The 17221-nt window shown below is 49.3% G+C and overlaps 6 protein-coding genes across 6 annotated transcripts; 4 read left to right on the top strand and 2 right to left on the bottom strand.

Annotated features, from left to right (window-relative positions):
* Window positions 1-1871: 1871 nt before the first annotated feature.
* Window positions 1872-3976, top strand: BDW47DRAFT_131259 (flavin monoamine oxidase family protein; the record flags this gene model as incomplete). The annotated part of the gene is made up of 2 exons (XM_024817276.1): window positions 1872-3642; window positions 3699-3976. The coding sequence occupies 2 exons, from the start codon at window positions 1872-1874 to the stop codon at window positions 3974-3976; spliced, it is 2049 nt and encodes a 682-aa protein (XP_024672657.1).
* Window positions 3977-4466: 490 nt separating this feature from the next.
* On the top strand, window positions 4467-6752 carry BDW47DRAFT_131257 (extracellular metalloproteinase; the record flags this gene model as incomplete). The annotated part of the gene is made up of 5 exons (XM_024817275.1): window positions 4467-4817; window positions 4869-5263; window positions 5324-5874; window positions 5950-6364; window positions 6434-6752. 5 exons carry the CDS (start codon window positions 4467-4469, stop codon window positions 6624-6626), a joined length of 1905 nt encoding a protein of 634 aa, XP_024672656.1. The 3' UTR covers window positions 6627-6752.
* Window positions 6753-7076: 324 nt separating this feature from the next.
* BDW47DRAFT_104616 (uncharacterized protein) lies at window positions 7077-7981 on the top strand. Its single transcript, XM_024812368.1, has 3 exons — window positions 7077-7400; window positions 7545-7665; window positions 7774-7981. The coding sequence occupies exons 1-3, from the start codon at window positions 7304-7306 to the stop codon at window positions 7802-7804; spliced, it is 249 nt and encodes an 82-aa protein (XP_024672655.1). The 5' UTR covers window positions 7077-7303; the 3' UTR covers window positions 7805-7981.
* A 139-nt stretch (window positions 7982-8120) lies between these two features.
* BDW47DRAFT_131256 (protein kinase-like protein) lies at window positions 8121-9365 on the bottom strand (the record flags this gene model as incomplete). Its single annotated transcript, XM_024817274.1, has 3 exons — window positions 8121-8535; window positions 8595-9079; window positions 9141-9365. The coding sequence occupies 3 exons, from the start codon at window positions 9363-9365 to the stop codon at window positions 8121-8123; spliced, it is 1125 nt and encodes a 374-aa protein (XP_024672654.1).
* A 1978-nt stretch (window positions 9366-11343) lies between these two features.
* Window positions 11344-13499, top strand: BDW47DRAFT_21817 (uncharacterized protein). Its single transcript, XM_024818475.1, has one exon. The coding sequence runs from the start codon at window positions 11605-11607 to the stop codon at window positions 13423-13425; it is 1821 nt and encodes a 606-aa protein (XP_024672653.1). The 5' UTR covers window positions 11344-11604; the 3' UTR covers window positions 13426-13499.
* Window positions 13500-14105: 606 nt separating this feature from the next.
* BDW47DRAFT_104612 (uncharacterized protein) lies at window positions 14106-16002 on the bottom strand. Its single transcript, XM_024812367.1, has one exon. It carries the CDS (start codon window positions 15928-15930, stop codon window positions 14419-14421), a length of 1512 nt encoding a protein of 503 aa, XP_024672652.1. The 5' UTR covers window positions 15931-16002; the 3' UTR covers window positions 14106-14418.
* Between the last annotated feature and the right edge of the window lie 1219 nt (window positions 16003-17221).

Below are 17221 nucleotides of genomic sequence, written 5' to 3'. Positions count from 1 at the left end.
CTGAATACTGGAATACATTGGATTAGCCAAATATACCCTGACTATCAGTTACTAATAAACGATGTTGAAGGAAGCTAGCATCTTACAGGCGCGATGATACTGATTGTAGCAGCTCTCATCATCGCTACAATCTTCTTCGTGGTTGTGGAAAGTCACCGCTTGAAACCTGAGATGCTGGTACTTGCGGTGTCGAGCTAGCTCGTTTCAGCCGGTTGTCATCCGCCGGAGGGAGTCACAGATGCTGCTATTAAGGCCGTGTAGTGGGGGGTGCCTGTGTTGCCGATGGCGCAAGAGATTGGGGTAGAGGGACAAGAAGAGAATGGTGTGAGACGGCGATGTATTACGAGTTGGGAGGTGGAGAGTTGATGTATGAGTTGTAGATCTTGCATTGTGTGCTTGACAGACCACTAGCGTGTGAGTACAAATATACAGTTCACGGGCATTCCCGATGAAGAATTCAAAGCGCAGTACTAACCCCCCGCGGGGTCATGGCTGGGGTTTTGAACAGTGACCAGCGGGCCGGGAGTTATGGATATTTGTCCCTCTCATACTCAGGAGTCAGCCACATGATTGGAAGGGTGCTTCTGTGGGTTGCGCAGTTGTCACAAATCAAGTAGTAGCTAGACTGCATATAAATTTCCAATATCACTTAAAATCTGAGCGCTGTAGGTTGTTTGTAGTGGAAGAGGATGATTCCATAATTGTAACCCCAGATTACCTAAAAAGGCAGTTGTTATATATAGTCGCGTGTCGGGAGGATCAAATGGCCTCATCCAACTCAACCTCTTATTTATCCTGCGCATTTTTTATACTCGGTCCGACCATCCGCTGAACTTTCCAAGAAGACATCGGATTTTTTCACCTGATGGACCGTACCCCAAGAACGCGACGGGAATGTATGGCTGGTCGACACATAACCCACCAATGCGATTTAAAACGTCCGCGTTTCCCAGCACCCACAAGATTTGGTTGAGCATAATTCTAGTACCACAACTTTCTATCACTGGTATACAACGCACCATTCTATTGATCTCTAGCTCAGTTCATTCAACACCTCGCTTCAAGACAACTAAACCCAGTCACGGACGATCCCCATTAAACCGAAACCTCCAATAAACGAGGTGCCCCGAGTGGTTATCTATATCCATAAATCGCCTCTAAGCAAGATAGCAGACGCAAAACCTCCCGACCTGACTCTTTTCATAGGGCGTGTGTCATTTCCCCGCGGCCGCAGCCACCCCGTATCAACCCAGATAACGCCAGTTTGGCCTAGCCAAGCTGTCATGGACAATTAGTCCGCCGTCCTACTGATAAGGGTTCGGAAGAAGCCGCACAGTTTCCACAATAGGAGTCGGCCCCACCCTCCCGCCTGTTCATACATTGGACGGATCGAATAGTACTATGATTCCTTTCCAGCCATGCGATTGGCACGGAAGCGTGTTGGTGAGAAAGGGCACTGTTTTCACCCGCTATGTATTGATTTGTCTGTCTAGAGAGATAACAAAACCTGATAAGCGATTCCGACGCTCAGATACGAGTCAGAGGGTAGTATCTTCTAATATCAACATGGGCGGTTGGTGAGAGCGCTGGATTTACGTAAAGTCCGCGGGCATGAGTTAGCATAGTATCAATTGCGATAGCGGGTTTTCTTGGAGTAGCCCGAGATCCGATATGGGTGGGCCAGGATCACTCTGTCCGATTGGGGTAGAATATTGGTCAATATGAGGCTCGGAGATATACAAGGTCTAAGCGTGCTTGTCGTTTGGGTATAAAAGGGACGAGATGGAAGAGTAGAATGTTTGCCACGAGGTTTGGACTAGGTTATTCCTTCATCAGTGACGTTTGAGCCTCGCCCTTCTTGCATTTTTGCCATGGCACCCCCCTCGAGATACATACAACTCTTTCTCTATTCACTGGGTCTCGCCCAGACCAGTGCTGCTGGTCTTATCCGTGAACAGGCTGAATTACTGCACTTTCGTCTTCCGTCGGATGTCACAGCCGACTCCCTGCACAATGTCCATGTGGACTTCATCGAGGAGTCATTTGAGGGCGATGTTCAGCTTGTGTATGGCGACTGCAACATTGTGAGCCCTGAACACGCGCATCATGACATTGGCACCGTATTGGTCAAGCGCGACGCCCGACCAGAGCGGTTTGTGTGGATCACCCCGTCTGACGCACCTCATCTATACTGCCTCCATGCGTTTTCTGGCCCATCTCTGTTGGGCCGGTCAAAGCCAATTAGCGTGGTAGCTCCTGTCTCGAAACGAGCCAGCATTGCTGACGTCGCTGATGCTGAGGGACCATGGTTCGACGGAGTCGCTTATATGAAAGCCAAGGAGCCCGGTAAGGCAGTCGTGGCAAATGCTAAGAAGGCGTCAGTGGCCATTGTTGGTGGCGGTATGGCCGGACTGATGACTAGTCTTTTGCTTGAGTCCGTTGGAATTCACGACTGGCATATAATCGAGTCCTCAGGGCGCGTCGGGGGTCGCATCCGGACAAAATATCTGAACCAAACCCGGCCGGACGAGTACCAGTACCAGGAGATGGGCCCCATGCGCTTTCCCGTTAGCATCACATATCCGGATAACAACGAGACGCTTCAAATTCAAGACCACCGAATGGTCTTCCAATTGGCAAATACCGTGAACAAACTGAACAATGGCAAATCGGACCTTAAAGTCAACTTCATCCCTTTCATACAACAGGGAAAGAATCTTCCAGCGTCATCGGGAGGAAATCGTCTGCCGAACGGTCGCATCCCAACCGTTGCAGACGTGTCAGCCCACCCTTCGCTCGTGTATACGCCAAAGTCGTCCAACGAGACGGCAGTGAAAGACGCAGAGGGCCAATTCTCCGAGTTCACCAAAGTCGACGAGAGAGAGACTATGCGGCAACTCTCAAAGAATATGTACAAGGCACACAAGGCCGCCGTGGAGGATGGCATGTTCCACTGGTCCGAGACCGCGTATTTGCGCCAAGCACTTGGATTCGACAGCAATACCACAGACTACGTCGCGGGAACAGACGATAGCCCCATTTGGAACAGTTTGTATGACGCGGCATATTTCGCCGCCACGGAATGGCGCACAATCGACCACGGTCTGGAGTCACTTCCCCGCGCGATCTACCCACTCGTCGCGAACCGCACGACATTGAATCAAAAGGTGGAAGGCCTCTCGTATGACGAGGCATCCGGCAAGATTGCCGTGCAAACGCGCAAAGATCCGTTCCAGACGATCCCGGAAAGCAAAGAGTACGATTACGCAGTGGTGGCGGCGCCCTTCAGCAAGGTCCGGCTCTGGGACCTGCCGCGGTACTCATCCCTGCTCAGCCGGGCGATTTCGACCATGAACTATGGTCAATCTTGTAAAATAGCGCTGCAGTATGAGACGCGGTTCTGGGAGCACCAGGAGAACCCGATTTTCGGCGGCTGTGGATCCGTCGACGTTCCTGGTGTCGGTAACGTCTGCTACCCGTCCTACAACCTCAACGGAACCGGCCCCGGCGTGGTCCTCGCGTCTTATATCAGTGGCACGCCGGCGCGGTCCACCGCAGCGCTGAGCACCGAGGACCACGTTGCGATGGTGCAGCGCTCCATGGTGGAGATTCATGGCCCAATTGCAGCTGAGCAGTTTACCGGTATGTGTAATTTCTCATATCGCTTGTCACACTAGAAGCTGATCACATTTTCCTAGGCGTCTTTGAGCGACAGTGCTGGGAGGTCGATGAGCACCAGGCCGGTGCATGGGCTAGCCCTCTTGTGGGTCAGCAGGAGCTGTATCTTCCAGCTTACTATCAGACGGAGTTCAAGACCATCTTTATCGGCGAGCACACAAGCTATACTCATGCGTGGATATTTTCCGCGCTAGACTCTGCGGTTCGTGGGACGACTCAACTGTTGCTGGACTTGGGTCTGGTAGATGAGGCCAAGAGTGTAGTCAATGAGTGGATGGGGCGATGGATCAAGTTATAGCGGAGTTATTGCTAGATATCCCTAAGGATACGGACAAGGCAGCGTGTCTATGAGCAGAGAACATCGCTGTTAATGTTAATATAAATTAATACATGCTTCAATTCAAGGCGTTCTATAGTAACCAGTGACCATTATAGGAGTATATCTTCCACATCGTGATATCAACGTGGGGTATATATTAGGGACCAGCGACAAGGTTTAACAAGTGTAGAATACCAGTCAAGTGCGAATCGGCTCATACTGTCTTAGAGTTTTCAAGTCTTCCGATAACTCTGCATACTATATTCTAGAAATGGCAATGTATGGTTTCACACAGAGGCAAGAACTGGGCCCTCCCTTCTTGCCCTTCCGGTACATATAAAAGACTCACTTTATCCTTGCCAGGGGGTACTGCTGCTCATTCATTCTTCTACATCACTCAATTCACCCCAGTCCCCAATTTATCACCACCTGTGCTGTATCTTTGTATCTGATTTCGTTGAAAATGATCATGTACCTCGTTTATCTCGTACTTGCCCTCGCGCTCCAGAAATGTGCAGCTGCACACCCTGGAACCCTAGGAACCGACCGCCAGATTCAACACTTCGACTCTTATCTGCTGGATTCCAACAGCACTCATGTAAACGCGGCTAATGCCTCTTCCTACCGAGGCTTCGCAGGACCAGTCTTGGACGATACTAGTCACAAGAAAATAGCCCTGAAGGTTGCCCAGGCCACTGTGCCTAGTGGCGCTTTTCGTGTGCTCAATGACTATTACGTTGGCAATAACGGGGTTGCCCACGTCCATTTCAAGCAGACAATCCTCGGCATAGACATCGATAATACGCATGTCAATGTCAATGTGAGTCCAAACTGATAAAGCAAAAGACGTCCAGACGGCTAACCTGAGAAGATCGGACGAGGTGGCAAGTTGCTCTCCTACGGGTATACGTGCTACTACGGTCCGACACCGGCGCCCTATGCTTTGAGGAACGGTAGCCATATCGACCCTGTCAGTGCGCTGAAAGCGGTATCAGATATTCTGAACCTCTCTGTGCATAGCAGCTCTGTGTCGGCGCACCCTGAAGATCGGACTGAGGTTCATGTATTCAAGAACACTGTTGGGACTGTTGCTGAACCGACCGCCAGGTTGACGTACTTTATGTTGCCAAATATGAGCCTCGTACTGACATGGCGAATTGAGATAAACATGGGGCATGATTGGCTCGTGACATATGTCGACGCAATTACTGGAAACACAGTCTATGGAGTTGTCAACTATGTGGCCGGTGCAACTTACCAGGTCTAGTAAGTACACATGCCCTCCAGAATCAGAAGCGAATAAACACTAATCTACCGCGTCATCAGTCGGTGGGGTCTTAACGATCCCACAGAAGGAAACCGGACCATATTGAAAAATCCGTGGGACACGAAAGCCTCCAGCTACACCTGGATCAGCGATGGGAAGCGGAACTACAGCACAACCTGGGGAAACAATGCCATTGCGCATTATAATCCGACGGGGAATGCGTCCTACTTTGGTCTTTATCGTCCAAGTAGTCTCTCGCTCAACTTTGTGTACCCCTATTCTCCGAACCAGTCACACCCAGAATCTTACATCGACGCAGCAATCACACAAGTGTTCTACACCGTGAATACCTACCATGACCTTTTGTACTTACTTGGTTTTACAGAAGCTGCAGGAAACTTCCAAGCAAATAACCAAGGCCGGGGCGGAAAGGAGAACGACTATGTCATTCTGAATGTGCAAAACGGGGTGGGTAAAAACAATGCCGCATTTTCAAGCCCGCCAGATGGACGGCCAGGGACGATGCAATTGTATATGTGGGACTCAAGTCCAATTCCACGAGACTCGGCCTTTGATGCTGGGATTGTCATTCACGAGTACACGCATGGCGGTATATGAAACCCTCCCACACTAACACCTAGCTATGTAAACATTCTATCAAAATCAGAGCCTGACAATGATGCAGTTTCCCACCGTCTAACTGGTGGCCCGGATGAGGGTGTTTGTCTCGGAACGAAAGAGTCCCGCGGCATGGGCGAGGGCTGGGGCGATTTTATGAGCATTGTGGTCCGGTTGAAGCCGGAGGACCACCGCAACACGTCTTACCCCATGAGCCCGTGGCCGACTGACAAGCCTGAAGGCATACGCCTCTACCCCTACTCGACGCGTCTCGAAATTAACCCTCTAAACTACACTAGTCTGAACGATATGGGAGCGGTACACCAAATTGGCACTGTGTGGGCGACAATGCTTAACGAGGTTTTATGGAACCTTATTGATGAGCACGGCCAGAATAGTGACTCTAAGCCGACGCTGATTGACGACGTCCCAACCGACGGCAGATACCTTGCCATGAAGCTAGTCCTGGATGCTATGGCACTGTAAGAAACCTCTTCGATCAGTTTGTGGGGAGTTTTGGCATGACCAGGCTAACGTACATTCCTTTGCAGACAGCCATGCTGGCCTACGTTCCTCCAGGCCCGAGATGCCATCCTTGATGCCGATCTAGTTCTAACGGGTGGCAAGAACACATGTGCGATCTGGACCGGTTTTGCGAAACGTGGCCTTGGGTTGGGAGCTAGCTCTGACCTAGGATTATACCACAATGCCAGCTACACCGTCCCTGTCACTGCTTGCAGCTAATGTGCTTCGAGTATCTGGTCGTGGATATTCTCTGGTTGTGGATAATCTTTATACGGCCCAGAACCATCAGGGTAGGTTCCGCGGGGCCGTTGGAATGCCGAGTCGAGGGAGTGGGGAGCATTCTACTAGTAAACGCGCCGCCAGGTATTGTTTTTGTGTATCTTATAAAGACACAGCACAAATAATAGTAAATCACTACATCGCTTCTCTACTAATCATGGTTGCCTCAAATAGATCTCCGAACATGCAGTCCATGGATGTAGCAGCTGAGCTGAATCGCGGAATTCATAAAGCATGACATCATTCTCCGTTTTATCGTGCCGAATCACTCTTATAATTGGCTACTGCCCCTCGTCGAGCCACACTAGTTTGACGCTATATTGAACCAAGTCTCCACAGTAACCAGCGATCTTTCCCGATATAAACTAAACCCCTGGGTCTTGAATCAGATCTCACCCCACGCAGCCCACGACACCAACAACTCAGGACGAAATTACATCACGTTCTCAGGGGGCGGTAGCCTTGTGGGGAAGGGAGGGGTCGGGAAAGAGACGAGTTATAAAGAGAAGCCAGTCCCCTTGGTGATATCAGTTGAGTTTGATTCATACACATCATTCCTCTCTTTCTATTTTTTTCGTATCTAAATCTATCTTCTACTACAATATCCCAACGCCACAATGGACAAGCTCGCATCTAAGTTCGGTCATGGCGATAGCAGCAGCAGCAACAACGAGTCGTCGAGCAGCGCCCAGCAGCTGGATTATGGTGATAAGGGTAAGTTTTACCTTGTCAACCCCACCTCATTCACTTCAATACATTCCCTTGTTCTTTCCCTTATCATTATTCCGCCGCGAAATTACGTTTTTTTATTTTGGTTTGGTCAAAAGTATCTTGGTTAACGCGTGTGTACAACAACAGCTCTCAACAACCTCGAGGAGAAGTACGGCGGCGGCATGATTGACCCCGAGAACGAGAAGGTGCGACAGATCAACGAGAAGGTTACGGACGGTCTGCGCGACAAGTTCGAGGCGAAGACTGGGTGAGTGCATTGTTCCCTTTGTACATCTCGTACTTGCTACATATGACTGTGGACATAGAGTCGTTCCTTTGCAAGGATAAGTTGCTAATATGATTGTGCTTTGTTTAGATATGACGTCCCCGAAAAGCTCTCGAACTAAACTGTGTGGACGGTTATGACTTGCTATGATTAGGATGGGTAGTTATACATGACAGAAATCTGTTTGAAATATTATGATGTTTGTTATAATATACCTTAGCCACTGCACCGATATTTCGATCGAAATTTGGTCGGGCTTTATATGACTGATATCCCAACAATATATGAATTGGTTGTATCTGTGTCTTGTAGAGAGTGATTGCAAGAGATCAATCACCTGATTCGATTATCATTATTAGTGTTTTTTTTTTTTTTTGTAGACTTCTATCTACCTATGTGCAGGCCAGGCGAAACCCAGATAAGATAGAAAAAACATGCTACTTTTTACTTCCCTCAACTCTGTCGAACAAGGGGGCCAGGACTGTGTCTTTGATCCAGCACTTGTCGCGTTCCAATCCTCTGGTCATGAGGTTCCAGGCGAATTCCACTAGTCCTTCCACGTCCCGCGTCCTGCTCGGCGACGACTGCGGAGGCGAGCACCACCACGGCCACAAGAATAGCCAGGCTCCCACCGCAGCGACAGTGCAGAAGGCCGAATCCTCACTGCGGACCGGGTAGCTGTGCAGGACGCCATCCAACACACGCGCCGCAATATCTTTATGACAGAGGCGTTCCACCGAGATCAGGCCCGCCAGGAGCACTCCCAGATCGTGTTGTCGAGGCCCATAATGGCACGCCTCCCAGTCAATGATCCCCAGCAGGACATCGGACGAGTCGGCCGAAACGACGATACTGTAACGCGGTGAGAAAGCGGCTAGTGATCCAGCTCTGTTCATTGTGGCTTTACGTACTTTGAAATGTTCAAGTCCCCATGTCTCAGTGCCATTCCGTCTTCCTCGACCATCATGAAGGCTGCATCTGTTCGCGCGCGAATGATCTTTGCTTCCACCCCCTTGAACAGGTGAGGAAAATCCTGGACATTTTGCTCGACCACAGTGTGCATCATAGGGAACATGTCGTCTTTAAGCCAGCTATTTTCCCCCAAAGTTTTGGCAAGCACGGGGTCGTCGCGGTCACAGCCTGAGTGATGAAACCCGAACAACCACTTGCCCAAGGCGTGACCCACGGCTGTCGCCTGTCGGGCACTCAGCCACGTCTCGGGATCATGGAGTAGATTCTTTAATGTTCGCGTGCTGGGTAGCTCTTCCATGATCTGCAAGTGACTATCGTGTCGTAGGAGAGTACCGTAATGGCGCGGAGTTCGCACTCGAACATTCTCGTGGAAGCTTACCACTTGTTGCTTGGATACGGAACGCAATATCAGCTCTTCGGCGAGCTACAGATGACTTAGTCAATACCATTCAGAAGGATATGATAAAGGAGCTGGGAACGGCTACACATCGATGCAGTGGACAAGCTATGGTCTGAACCGTGGCCATAAACCCACGACTTTGCTTGAGAATAATACTTCGAGTCCCATCTTCCAGAGCGTGCTTGAGGACTCCCCTGAACGTCAGGTTAACACTTCCTCCGTAGACCTGCTCTACCGCAGCGCATGCATAGTCTGTGTCTAGCAGCCAGGACTGAATATCAAGTAATAGATCAATTTCCTGGGCCGCCATTTTGCGGGAATGGGTAGAGACGCGTGTCTTCGTAAAAGCCAGTACCTGAAGATTGAACTCTAGAAGAAAACCTTTCCACCTCTCTCTATAGTTTATGGAATTTAAAAAATGCAGATCGCCCCTCCCATCCTCCTTCTTAGTGGATCTGCGCTGTCAAGGGGTACATGAGGCGTGCTCACAAGCAAGCGGCAAGGGAGCGCCCTGTCGTGACCGCCTCTTCCAGCGAGCCAGTTGAGACACACTAAGATGATTGTTTGCTTTCAGACCTGTAGTTTGCTTGACCGTCAAGAACCTTGTTTACGGCACGAGGCTAGGATATGGAAGATACCGGCGAGCACACGACCTTCTCCGACAGTGAGACGCTTCGATCAATGCATAAGTGACATTAAAAGGAGCTTGCATCACTCTTTTGCCCTTTCTTCCGAAGTCGCGGTCAGAACTGGGAGGGGACAAACAAGGTTCACTCGATACATCTACTACAAAGTGGGCCTGACTCGTTGGAATAGATAGCAGATGACGGATCAGATAGGCATTCCCGCTGGCTCAGTCGGCCCAGCGATGCGTCTGATAGTATGGCAGGCTGTCGGGATTTACCAATTACAGTGGTCTGGAATTCTTGCGGTCGAAACATCTCGAGGACGGTGGCTGGGAATCCATTGCGCTTCCAAGAAACTAGGGTTCTGGAATTGGGAGTTCTCGACCGCGTGGGCCATTCGGGCGATTTGAGGGGTATCAAGACCGTCACCAGTCACATCGTGCTCTGCATATAAACTGTCAACTTCATAACCGAGATAGCCAGCCAGTTCCCTTGCGTCGTGTCATGTCTTTCTGTTTGACCACCGGTTTGCCGTGTTCAGAGTTACGATGTAATTTTTGTCTTCGATTGGCTACTGGGTCCAAAGGGGCACTGGAATCCCGCTACTTTGCTAGAATCAACTTTCATAAGTCGTAGAGCCGGATGATTTCGACGAATGTTCCAATTTAGGCAATGAGTGTCAGGAACCCGCCGGCCCCAGCCGCGTGTCAGACCACTCTCCACAAGCACTTCCGACAGGGCGTCATTGACAAGTATAAATAAGAGGCTAGGGTAACCCTTAGTTATATAGCTAGCTTCCCGCCTATCTCCTACATATTCATGGATCATCTCTCAAAATCTAGGGCTGGCAATACAACCAGGCCCGGCAACACGCGAATGTCTGGAACGAGCGGAGAAGCGCATGAAGCTATGAAACTTGCCGTCATACCACAAAAAGGACATATCCCCACTGTTACTGGAGCTCTAGCTTTGGCTCGCACCATATACTGACAGCAACCGGTGTTTATCATCGAAGCAGCGATTGCAAAGAGTGCCGCTTGACTACACAGCAGTCTGACTCTACTTATGATTCTGCAGTTCCAACTGCTTCATGACACTGGCCTAGATTGCATCCAGGCCTTCGTCAATCTTGCTCATCTTTTCAGGAACTACATTATCTTATGAGTTTGCTTTCACATTTCGACCACGTCTGAACGAATTGAGCAAGGGTCCGCATTGGACCATCAGACACCTATGCTATGGTCAGTTGGCAAAGAAAGACCAAGGGGTTCCCGCAAAATCCGGTATAGAACACTGATAATGGGGATGGTCCTGACATTCAACTATTGCCCACGGTCCGAGCTCCGGTTCGAGCGGAGGTTATCCATGGCCGAGTCCAGCGGCTCGGGCAATTCCAGATAGGGATTGCAGCATTCCGATTGGCTGGGAGGAGAAGCGGCGGCGGAAAACGTCGGGGTCGGACTCCGGGCCGACTCCGACACAGGGCGCACTGCGGACCGCTCCATTGGCCGAATCGGGACTTGCCAATTTTGTGGATCAAAAAAAGTCCTTCAAGGTGAGTGGGAGAATGTTGGAAGCGGTTGAAACTGACCTTGAAGAAAAAAGAACCAAGAACGATTTATTCTCTTCTCCGTTCTTTACTTTACTTCTGTCTTCTATCTTTCTTTTTCTCCCTTTATCACTCTCTTTCTCCCGATTATATATGGAAAATGACCCAGAATGTGGGGAGAAAAACTCGTGGAACAATAAGCGCGGAGAAGGGACCCACCTGACCACAAAAAAGCTGGTCGAGAAAGAATCCAGATCCCACCCACTACCATTTGTTTGTTCTCTTCCCACTTTCTCCCCATCTCTACCACGTTCTCCTCCCGTACATCTTTCTCTAAATCCAACCGCTCCATTTCTGTCCGGCATTTGACACCCATGGGGCACTGTAACTCAGACAACCCCAAATTCTGTGAAGATATCTTATCTTTGCCCCCTCTAGATATCAATTGCCATCCTGTTCGCGCAGACTCGGCCGAGTTAAACCGTCGTCAAGCCCGGCATGGACCAGTACCTGCGTCGGCATCATGGTGGGAACCGTCGCTCATGGAATGGGAAGTCGTAGCGTTTCCACCGCAGCCAACAGCACAACCGATGAAAGCACCGGACTTTCTCAATTACTGGTGCCCGGATGGGTGGGCAGCTGGTTGTTCATGCTTGGATACCGGTCACCATGCTCAACCCACCGAGCGAGTCGACTCCAGCAACTATTCCACTCCACATTCGCACTCGCGTGCCAGCTCTTCTAACGGCAGCTTGGCTCATGGCAACTCCTCGTCGAATAGATCGTCCATCGTCGAGGTTCCGTCATTAAGGGACAGTTCTCAACGATTACCCGCAGAAGCTACCAAGGCTCTAAAATCGTGGTTCTACGAGCATCAAAACTACCCTTACCCTAATGAAAGGGAAAGGGGGGAGCTCGAACAGCTGACCGGGCTGAATAAAACTCAAATCTCTAACTGGTTCACCAATGCTCGACGGCGCAGAGGAACAAGCATGGCATCGACCCCAGACACAAGCTCGTGTGAGAACTCCATATTATCACCACTCGAACGGTGGAAGCACTCCCCGCCTGAAAATGAGGCCGCCGCTACATCGGATATCATACGCGCACTAGAAGAACCCCCGTGCTCGTTCGAGGAGGCAGCTCCCCGATCCATGTCATTGGGTGCTCTCTCGAGTAGGAGCTCCAGGAGCTCATTTATCCTCGGCGCACCATCGATGAGTAGCTGTGAGCAAAGTCAATCATCAGGATCAGAGGCCTCATTTCAGCAATCCCATCGTTACCCACGGAGACCCCCCACTCCGATCCCAGGGATGGGGCCCCGTCGCCGCCGGCGCAAACCACCACGTCCAGTGCCTCGCCCGAAAAATCGAAAGGCGCCAGGCAAATGTCTTTACCAGTGCACCTTCTGCTCCGATACGTTTGGGAGCAAATACGACTGGCAGAGACACGAAAAGGCTTTACACTTACCCGTGGATCGTTGGCATTGTGCTCCTGGGGGTGGCATTTGCGAAGTAGACGGAGCCAAAGTCTGTGTCTTTTGTTTCGCGCAAGACCCCGACTCCCAACATCTCGAGTCACACAATTATCACTCGTGCCGACAGCGCCCCCCTGAACTCCGGACATTCTCACGAAAAGACCACCTTAGACAGCATCTACGCCTGACCCATAATGTCGACTACGACCCATCCATGGAGCACTGGAGACATCTCACAACCCGCGTGATCTCCCGGTGTGGCTTTTGCGAAACCAATTTCAACACCTGGGACGCCAGAGTCGACCACCTCGCAGAGCATTTCAAGAATGGCGTGGACATGGACCAGTGGAAGGGCGACTGGGGGTTTGAACCTGATGTTGAACGCCTCGTGACCCACGCTATGCCCCCTTACCTTTTAGGACAAGAGAGACGAACGATGGACCCGTGGAAGATATCAGAAGCGTTGCAGTCGGTCGAAGATGAACTACCAGCGTTGAACTGTAATGTTCCCAATGCTTTCAACCGGTATACAGGGCTACGGGATGCCCTCCTCGCCTACCTTCGTGATCAGGCCGCTATGAACATCAATCCATCGGACCAAATGATTCAAGACCATGCTCGTCAAGTTGCCTACGAGGGGAATGACTATTGGAACTCAACGTATGCCGATGATCCGCGGTGGTTGGAGGCTCTTCGACGGGGAGCTGGCATTACCTGAACCCACTCACTGCTTCTCATACTATATATCCAATGCATAACGAATTCCCTAGATTGAAAATATGGTGCCATGCGGTCTTCCTTTCTATTTGACCTTCTAGAACTTACCTACCATCCCTGTACTTTTTGGACGGATCTACTAAGGAATGGATGGCAACAGGTGAAAAATACGAGGGCACTGGGTTTAACACCAGGCAGATTTTGGCAACTAGTCCCCTGTCAAGACCCTAGGATCCCTTCCTGCTTCTGCCGTACTAGTGTTGGTAACTTGGGTTGTTCGAGATGAAGAACGCCCTGCGATCTTCCTGTCAGCTATTAATAATAAGTTTGTACTAACCTGAGGCCTCACACAGTGGCCGTGCTAACTATATTAATTAACAAAGTGACCCGATGGTCCGGAGGTAATCTAATAAGTGAGAAGAGAAGTAAGGTGTGTCAGGTACAAAAACCTGATCACTTAGATTAAGTATGAATAAGTAGAAACTAGACTGAATGTATACTCAGACTTGAACTGTGTATTAAACATGACTAACTAAACTATAGATACAGGTGAATAAGTATTCTTATATATCCTTTACCTATATACTTCTCCGTATACTTCTTGAGATATATAGTGAGGTATATCTAATTAGTATGCTTATCCTCGTATACTTCTCCGTATACTTTTCAAAGTAGATCCTCGAGTATATTATATCACGTGACTCGTACCTTTGTTTGTGCAAGGTTTCCGATCCTTTTGTCGACTGATTGGTGTTGGGCTTCTGCCTGGCTGTGCCGCCTTCGTGGGGTATTAACCTCGTTGGGTTTCCGTAACATCCCCCTAGAAAGAAGAAAACGTGGGAATAGCTTCATGTTTGGTAAAGTTTTGTGGGATATATTCTGGTGTCCCTAGCGACCAGGCCCTGCGGATGATCTGCTACTCAGAAGAAACCCGGAAATTGATGCAACTCTCTCACTCTCACTCTCTCATAGTGAACTTAGTCATGTGAGCAATTTATCTGCTGCTTCCTCTTTTGTCTTTCAATTTCTCAATCCACGCCTTGGTATACTCACCTGGCTCCCAAGCAAGACGCTCTGTGCCTCCATCTTTCAACTTCTGATCCACATATTCCTCCATGAGCTGCCTCTCTTCAGGTTGCAGAAGACTGAGCCTTTTCCGCCACACATCACGAATACCGACTTCCTGAGTTAGGATTGGTTCGAAGAACCGCTGATCAATCTTCTCCCAGTATATCGCGTCAAAAGCAAAATTACTCCTCGCAGCGTACATAATCCAAAAGTTTCCGCTCAGCCAACTCTTCTGCATCCGACTAGAGAGCCGCTGGTCTTCCGTTAGCAGATTTCCTTGGATTGCGTCGTCTTCGCATTTTCGCATTGCCGCCAGAAAGATCTCGAGCGATTTCTCATACTTGATACACCAGTCATCAAGACCATCAGGCCAGTCTTCTGGCTTTATGAGGAGGAGCCACCAGGGTGGTGCATGGACAAACTCGACCGGCGCAGTATAGGTGTATTCCCAATCCACAACACCAGCAATGTCTTCAGTTTCATCAAGTAGAACATTCTCGGGTCGGAAATCATCACACCAGATAGGAAATGGGCCATCGTCATGGGCTATCCAATCCTTCCTCTGCTCCCGATCATAAACGAGCTTTCTGAAAAGAAACCTAGCCACAAATCTGCGCCGGAAATCATCAGCCAAGGTGCTCGTCTCGACATCTGATTTGATGTTTGCTTCATTCCTTTGACTCTTGAGGTGCAGGATGTGTAGTTCAGCAAGGGCTTCAAAGTATGATGAAGATTTATCGTACGTGGTAGTCGGTAGATCAGATCGAGACACCGTTCCCAACTGCACAATCTCGTTCATAGAATATGATAAAGGCCGATCTAAGGCTTCCCATGAAGCATCGTTTGTCTTCGTAATGGATCCTATGCGGGCGAATGAAAACGTAGACAGCGAAAGGACGACCTTGGCTAGTTTCGCGTAGAGATGCTCCAACCTGAGCCGCCCAAGGTCTGGATTCAGTGCTAGAAATCGACACCCTTTGTACCCAGGCGCTTCCAGCAGATCCGCCATACTTTTCTTATGGTCTATATAGCTCATGATGATAAAGGGTCCCAACGCTGAGGGAGTTTGTGTTGTCTGTTCCATGCGCCAAATAGAGGGGACTGGTATCCGGACCCGTTCTGACGATTTATCCGACAGAAAGCACATTATAGAAACCTCATTGCGGACCTTTTCTTCAGGAAACATCACGGCGCCAGGTATTGGAAATCGTATAACAGCAGCTGAATTATTGGTGAACTCCATCTTGAAGCAGGTATTGAAACCTCCCGTCTGAAGGTATTCAAAAAGGGTCCATTCAAGATTCCCAAACTCTTCGGAAAGAATGATTCCGATGTCATTGTAAATGTCTCCATCAGTGCGAAGGAGTTCGGGCCAATCCTCCCAGATCTGAGTGCTTATTGCCCAAGCAACATCATCGTAAGGTTTGGTTGTGGGCATGTCAAGAGGAATATGTGAGAAAACGGATAGAGATGAAAGAGAAGGTATCCTAGTGACCAGGTATTGCTTGAGCGAAATAAAATTTCATGATTGAAAGGGTTGAAAAAGGTATTTGGAGAGAGAAAGTAGGTCAGTCGCCAAATACTAGCGCAGTTACATGGCCTGCGGCTAACAGCAATCTTCACAACCTTCAACACGTTCAACCTGACCGCCACAACTACTCTTTGCGTTGAAACCATCCCAGCATGCGCTAGTAGGGAAACGGTCGTATTTTGTAATATAAATAGTACTTACAGGACAATAATGGTAGAAATTTCCCAAAGATCTGACAAATAAGACAGTTTCAATGAGAGATGACAGAAGAGGGACATTCCCCTCAATATTAGCACGATCTCCACCTTCGATGTATTTGATTACCATCCACTCTAAATTCTTGGTAGGCTGAAGATCGGTGTTCAGACCAAGGATCTATCCCAGCTACGTACAGGTGCAGATCCGCTCGTGATACCTGCCATTACCGACGAGGCCCCTTGAGCCCTATTACTATTCAGGATTTGATGATGTTCCACTGTATCTGAAGAGAATGATGATACAGAAGAGAACAATCTTACACTAGAGGAGAATTAGCTCAGAGATGAGGTTCGAGAAGCCAAACTCAAGAATTACGTGTCTGATCCTATCCGTGATCACGAGAAAAGCGACCCTAAGAAAGAGGATGACCAGGTAGAAGCAAGATGAGATAATAACAATGAGGACTGTGAACAGGTACAGTATGTGTGTGTGTGTGTGTGTGTGTACTCATACTCCGACCCCTCGCAAATAAAAGCAATATGCCGGATCTCCCTATCTACTTGTCTTTATATACATTCCTTATGTACGTTGGTCCATTACTTTCCTGACAAATTTGGAGCCTCGTCAAGGCCTGTTTTGGCCTAGTTGCCTGGTGTTGTGTTCTGCGGCCCCCGTGGCGCGCGATGCTGGAGAAGCAGATCGATGAGCTGTATTAGGAAATCCACAGGATAAACAAGTGGGTGTGGATGGCGCTCAGGGCCCCTGAGCACTTCTATGACAAAATGCCTCATGAGTTCTCGCCCGGCAGCATGCACGAGATGAAATTTACGTTGTTGTGAAGTCTTGACTTGTGCTTGGTGACTCTGGGAGCACTTGACTTTATTAACGCAAAGATCCATGAAGAGAAGGCAAAATGTGATTACTACTATGAACAGATGTCGATGATGGCAGATTAACATCCTACCCCCCTGCTTCCACTGGTCTTGTTGTTTAGGAGAGA

This window comes from Aspergillus candidus, assembly GCF_002847045.1.
Source record: "Aspergillus candidus strain CBS 102.13 unplaced genomic scaffold BDW47scaffold_18, whole genome shotgun sequence".
NCBI lineage: Eukaryota > Fungi > Ascomycota > Eurotiomycetes > Eurotiales > Aspergillaceae > Aspergillus > Aspergillus candidus.
Note: the sequence above shows the minus strand (reverse complement) of the source record. Positions and strands in the feature narration are given on the sequence as shown.